Source organism: Nanorana parkeri, unplaced genomic scaffold, assembly GCF_000935625.1.
Source record: "Nanorana parkeri isolate BGI_ZX_2015 unplaced genomic scaffold, ASM93562v1 scaffold402, whole genome shotgun sequence".
In the NCBI taxonomy this organism is placed as follows: Eukaryota; Metazoa; Chordata; class Amphibia; order Anura; family Dicroglossidae; genus Nanorana; species Nanorana parkeri.
Window position 1 is genome coordinate 26333 of NW_017306670.1, and position 6779 is coordinate 33111.

General features: G+C 41.0%; 1 protein-coding gene across 1 annotated transcript in view; it reads right to left on the reverse strand.

Annotated features, from left to right (window-relative positions):
• Positions 1-1326: 1326 nt before the first annotated feature.
• The window catches only part of EGLN1 (egl-9 family hypoxia inducible factor 1), a 17239-nt gene continuing 11786 nt past the window's right edge, over positions 1327-6779 (reverse strand). Inside the window, exons 5-6 of the mRNA XM_018559552.1 lie at positions 3853-3948; positions 1327-1567 (exon numbers count right to left, since the gene is read on the reverse strand). Coding sequence (XP_018415054.1) covers positions 1506-1567; positions 3853-3948 — 158 coding nt within the window. The 3' untranslated portion in view covers positions 1327-1505. The remainder of the gene's footprint in view (positions 1568-3852; positions 3949-6779) is intronic.

A 6779-nucleotide genomic window follows, 5' to 3' on the forward strand; every position in this document is an offset into this window, starting at 1 on the left:
GGAAGAACTTCCAAAAACATTATTAGAGATACTTGAGGATCAGAACTTAACTAAAATGGATCTAGTAAATCTGAAGAAAGATTCATGGAAGAGTTTAACATTGTCTGAATATCAGCTATTTATGTGAACATGACCTATCCTGTAACTGAAGTAATACAACTACATTAATATGTACTTAAGTTAAACATGCCAGTAAAATATTTTCACAAAAACTCTTTGCACATATTTCTCTTATATAGTTTCAATCACATATTTAAGGACACTTGTCAAGGGAGAAATATGGGGACTTCCAATGCATCCATAGCAAATAATTGGGGCCTTTCTCTGGCTTTATATGCTACAAGCTTGGTTGTGGTCCGAGACTCAAATACTAAAGCCAAGCAAACAGTGGTTTTCAGAAAGAGAGCAGCAATGGCAACCTGCATGTTTTTCCAATGACAGGTTTACTTTAAAAAACACGTTAGCAATCATATTAATAAAAGCAATTTAAACTTTTTTTCTCCCGAAAACAAAATTCTTCAATGTTTGTTATTTTATTTTAAAGGGAAACACTTTGAACCTATAAAAACTGACGGTTGAATAATACAATCTTGTGTTCTTTCCAGCAGATCATCCAATCAGTATATTTTTAAATTCTTAATACATTAGTAAATTCAAGCGAAATTCTAGAATTAGCAAAAAAATGCAGAGGAGTTAAAATACAGTGTCAGGGCAGTTTTACATAAGATTGTTAGTTTTGATATGATTTTTATAAAGCGTGTTCTTGTGCTAAAAGTTTAACGCAGGAAAGGAACCCTGTTTTATTAAAAGATGAACTATGAGATGAGTGATTTCCACTCACCTCATAGTTCTAGCCGACCTGTGACAATGAGACTGTCGCAGGTCGACTCAGTAGATCGGGAGGTGAGCGAACACATACCGGCGTTCGCTCACCTCTCGATCCTGTCACGGCTCTCTGCCGTGACAGGGGGAGGGGCTGGATTCCCCTCTCCGATCTGCCAGCGCTGACTGGCGGAACGGACGGGTGAGGGGGCGGGTACAGCTGGCTCTGCCTCTAGATAGGCAGAGCCTCTAGATAGGCATCCGCTCCGGCGTCTCAGTATACCGCGAGCTGTAGCTCGCGGTACTGAGCTTAGGGTAACAGGAGGACGCTAGTTTGTGTCCTCCCGCTACCCTAAGGAGAACTATGGGGAAAACACTGACCCCATAGTTCTCCTTTAAGTTACTTCATACATTGTACCTTGTAACAAAATAAATGGATACAAGTACATTTTCTAGTTTAGGAAAAATTCAAGATCAGGTTAATAAAAACAAAGTCAGCATTTAATTCAAGAGTAATAAAATAGAATTATAATACAATTTTACCAATATTTACATTCACAACATAACACACCTTTGAAGGTGGCTCCACTGCACATGCTGTAATTCAGCAAGTACACTGTTACCAGGCCGCTTGGCAAAATATTGTCTACATGAAAGAAAAGGAATTGCTGCTAAATTCGTTTTCAGTCTTCTTTCACAATTCCATCTGATGGCTTGTTTAGCTCAATCCTCACAGACTTCTCTCCTAAAGATGAAGAAAAAAAAGTAGAAAATTACAATTCCTAAAATATAGTCATGTGATAATAAACAAGCATTCACCGGCACTAGTGCCACCATTGTGGTAGTTAGCGCACCGCAGTGTGGCAATTTTGTAAGACCCCAATATTGTCTGATCTACCTCATGTCCAGCTGTAACAGATGATGTGATTGGCTATGGGCAAGAACAGATATTCTTCTTTTAAAAATAGGTCTGATCATATGGCCTCACATGACCTGAATGTAACGAGCTCCTGTTGTGTTCTTGTGTTGTTTGTCTGGTAGCATTAGGGGCTGCCCTTAAAGTGACATTAAAGCCAAAAAAAAATTCCCCTCCCCCCCATGTAAATGTTAGCACTTACCTCAAATGATGTCTCTTATTCTGATCTTCCTCTTCTTTCCCCATGTTTTCATGTGTCCCTCCAGCGGTGTGACGTCACTCAGATCCAGCGCGGACTGCTCTGTCTCTCCGATAAAGCGGTGTCTGCAGGCGGGTGCACGCGCCCATAGACTTACCTTGCGTCTCTGCTCGTCTCTAGGCCGAGAATCGGAACTGCGCATGCGCCCGCCCCAAGATCCTGTGCGGCCGTACGATCACTTCCTGATTCTCGGCGCGGGATCGAGCAGCGATAACGAGGTAAGTTTAAAACCAGTTCAAGCAGTTTTGTTTTTTAAAACGTCTTGCCTATATCTACTACTTGCTAGCAGTAGATATAGGCAAAAAAAAAACGGAGGGCTTAGAACCCCCTTTAACTTGTCCATTTTGCCGGTGTCTATACCTCCTTGAACGAATACAGGTCCCCACATCAATGTTAGTGGCCCAGGATCTTCCCTCCCTCATGTGAGAAGGACCCCTTTGGCTTTGATCACACTTTTGGTTAATTTCCCCAACGGGGTAGGTAATATACAGTGGCGGTGGGTTCACCCAAGGGTCCTCCAGCAAACATACCTGCTGTTTTAACTTACGGCATGGTGTGTCCTTGAGATTTATTAACCTATTGCTACCTTTTGTATGTTTTGTACATAATATGGCCTGTGAAAATCTTTAATAAAAACTATTTCTGCAAAAAAGATATTCACTCTGCCATCTAAGAACACATTCAGGAATAGTAAACAGTGTGACTACCATGCAGCATTGTCTGCCAACAAAAGCTCTCTTTGTGAGCCACAAAGTTTTAGTGGGTAGTGCACAGTTTACATTCCATATCATATCAACAGCACCAAGGATTTGTGTCAGTTCCCATTATAGCCCATTGTATTTTTGGACACCATACAAGTATAAATATCAATACGGAGGATATTCTAATACTAACAGGATGGGGTGTGCCAGTCAGAGCAACTCATGCTAACCACATGGGAAAACAGATGTCTATACATGCCATTTGCCTATACATTCTATGACCTATAAATAGGGGGTCGATTTATTAAAACATTTGCATAGCTTAATCGTCTAGCGAAACTGCATGTACATTTATTCTGGGCAAGTTCACCAGCTTTGGTGATAACGGGGCAAAAAAACAAATGTTCTTAGTGTATTTTTTCTTCTGAGCGATGTCCTTCAATAGGTTCATCCATACAGAAGAATGAATGGGGAAAATACCTCATTTTGGCCACTAGATGGAACGGATCATAGGAAATACATACATGTTAGTAAGCAGATACAAAGCTACAATTCAAGAGACCGCTGCAGGGAAGGAGCATATAAATAAACTTTGCTATCCCCCCAGTATCGATGATTATATTGATATGTTTATATGTAATATGGGAGAGGGGTCAAGAATTAGAGGTTACATAGGGCTTACTCTTTGCTCACAGTGGCTGGGAAATGAAGGTCAGTTAACGACGTAATCTTAGTGCATTAGCAAAATTTATGTGCTATGTTAATTAAGAAAAACTATAGTATCTTCCCAAATCATTCCTGGTCTGCTGCCCTCAAAGACTAGTTGGAGAACACCAATTCAGATCACTCTGACTTGCTGGCAGGCGTATGACAATTCCTGAATAAAAACCACTTGGCTGATTACATTATATAGTTATTTAAGGCTGCTAAGAATTGAACAGCTATGTGGAAGTTGACATTGCCTATTTGCTTTAGAAGATCCATATCATGCACCATCAAATGATAGTCATTCTTGTACTTGTAGGGACAGAAGTAACAAACATTATTGAGCATGCAAGTGTCTGAGAAAACCATATGACCAGGAAACAGTGGTCACCATCTGGATCACTAAAGTGGTAGGGTAGACAGCGCTTCAAGCAACTTGAAAGAATTACCTGTTGTCAGATACTTTTCTTTAGCTCGAGCTCTTTCATCAGCATCAAAATACCAAACAGTTATTGCGTACCTGGAATTATTAAAAGGAAATAAACATTTTTACAAAATGACATGCATTTACAGTAGTAGAAGTAAACATCACCTCATCTGAAATGTAAAAGGATTATGGATATTAGGTGCCATTTTACACAATTATTCAATATTCAGATGCAGATCAGATCTCTATGACTACAGAGGATATTAAAGAAAACTAGGGCTGGTAATGATTAAAAATTTCCTGTTCGATTAATCGAATTTTTTTTTAATCGATTAATTTAGAAAACCTTTACAGAACTAAAATGGATAGGCAATACAGTGATGATTTTATAAAACATTTACCGTATATACTCGAGTATAAGCCGAGATTTTCAGCCCATTTTTTTGGGTGAAAAGTGCCCCCCTCGGCTTATACTCGAAAGAGTGTTCCCGTTCATTCATAACTTTTGCACATAGTACGTTTACTATAACCACAATCATGAATGAACAGGAAGTGATGTAGATCACTCCCATTCATTTATAATTGAGGATATAGTTAACATACTCTGTCCTTAATTCTTTACAAACACTCAGTGATCCATCGCTGAGTGTTTGTACTCGCTCTCCATCCTGACACGCTGTCACAGCAGGCTAAGCGAGCTGAGCTCCGCCTCCCGTGACAGCATTGAGAGCTGTCTCCGCCCATACACCTCTCTCCTGATCTGTGACCAGGGGCGGACTGGGCCGGGGGGCAGGGTGGCAATTGCCCCCCGGGCCTCCCTGATGCCTTTAAAAACGGCCGCCACCTTAATCACTTGTTTAATTTCTCTCCTTTTGGCTGCTGTATCTGCCGAGGAGGATCTCTTTGGCTGGCTTTGACAGTGCCCTCATCAGTAATCGTGCTCCTCGGCACTCGGCAGCCAAAGCAGCTTTCTCTGTCCAGTGGCCAGGGCTGCCGAGTGCCGACAGGACGTTACAGGCAGTGCTCTGCTCCTGCACCTGACGGGCCCCATCAAATCAGCAGGGGGGGGGGCTGAAGGCAGCACCAGCTGCCTGTAGTGAAGAAGGATGGAGCAGGAGGGGGGCCAAGTCGCTGCACCATGGGCCTCTGGGTTGTACTTGCCCCCTGGGCTAAAAGTTGCCAGTCAGCCCCTGTCTGTGACAGTGGCTGAGTGGTGCGGGCAGGAGAGACGCCGGCCACTCACAGCGCTCTCTTCCCACAGAGCTCGGCTGTGTGGCAGTTTCACTCCTCCCCACTGGGACAAAGAGCAGCGCCCAGCGGGGAGGAGAGAAATCATGGATGCACCGCTATTACTGGGTCTAGCTCTAGTGCCTGCAGGACTGCACAGTCAAATTTAGACATCATGCACAACTGCTCTAACAGGACTATGGAAACTAAGGTTGTTGGTACAATATCTGTGTGACTGCATTACACTTCTGTAATTTCGATGGGGCTGTAGCTTCCATCCCAGAACTCTAAAATAGACATTCTCCTTACTAGGCCCTCTTACTCCATATGCTTTTAAGGAAAGACATCCCATTTTTAAGTGTTGAGGTATGGACCTTTTTACTTGAACACCCAATATCCAATGTTAAAACTACGCCGAAAACAAGGCTTCATTATACAGTCTTACAGGGCTCTCTCAAGGACACAGACAGCAGCCACACAAATATGACAGCCATTCCGTGAAAGAAAAGGAAAACCTTTTTTAGTGTTACCCAGAAAGCTATGCAGTTGGTTCTTCACTCTCTACAGAGCAATGCCCCATTATGTGTAGACAAAATATATTTGTGGAATGTGACTAATGTAATATTTTTTTTAACATTAGAAACTGAGCATAAGTGTCTTGACATCAGCAGTTCACAAGCGCAAAGTGGTAACTAATGGGTTCAAGAGATTTGTGATTTCTCAAAGGAACAAGTCAGCATACAAATAAATACACCTGCGGTACAAAGCAGTCAACGATCAGTGATTGCCGACTGTAAATAACTGGACATACCGTAGTATGAGCTACTATGTACCAGTTAGGAATAGGAAGTGATCTCTTTCTGTTCATTCATAATTATGTACATAGTAACTCATACTATATCCACAATGTATGAAATGGACAGGAACACTCAGTATAGAGGATTTATTTTCATTTATAACAATGGATGCAGAAAAAGATTGTGGACTCTGTGTCCATCTCTTTTCATATTTTAAAAGGGAAATATTAGGGCTCTGTTTAGAACCCACAGCAGTAAAGTTAAAAAATAAAAATATTTAATAAATATTTTTTTTTAACAATTTAAAATGTTAGAAAAAAATATATATTTTCGGTTTCGGCCAGAAACTTTTTTTTATTTACAGTTCCGAAATGTTCATTTCGGTGTACCTCTACTTTATACTTATTCCAGCAGACATCCCAGAAATTACATCGCTGACATCAGTCTTCCCAAGTGGAATGAGGTGAAAGAGGAGGTGAAGAATGTTAGAACGGCATCATTGTCCCCAATGGTGTTCTGTATTGTATTTATAAGAATACCCCAGATATCCTACAAATATGAGGTATTATGTGCCAAGTGCCAATACACCCTCAAGTCTGGGGAAAAAAATGTGTGTGTGGGGGGGGGGAGCAGATTTTTACTAATCAAAAAATAATTTTGCTCACCATCGAATAGTTTTGCAGAAAAACAATTTTGAATCTAGAAGGTAAGATCCTTCTCAGTGTATTGCCACAAAGACTTTCAAAGTACCTGAAACAAAACCATTTCATTGATGTACCAATCCAAAAAGTCTCACATAGAAGTTCTAAGACAGCCAATATTAATCTTGAAACAGAGGCAAACCACCATAAATGCTCTCCCACAAACAGCTACAGAGAATTTCCATATCACACATTTGTACCCGCATGCACACCTCTAAAGCATT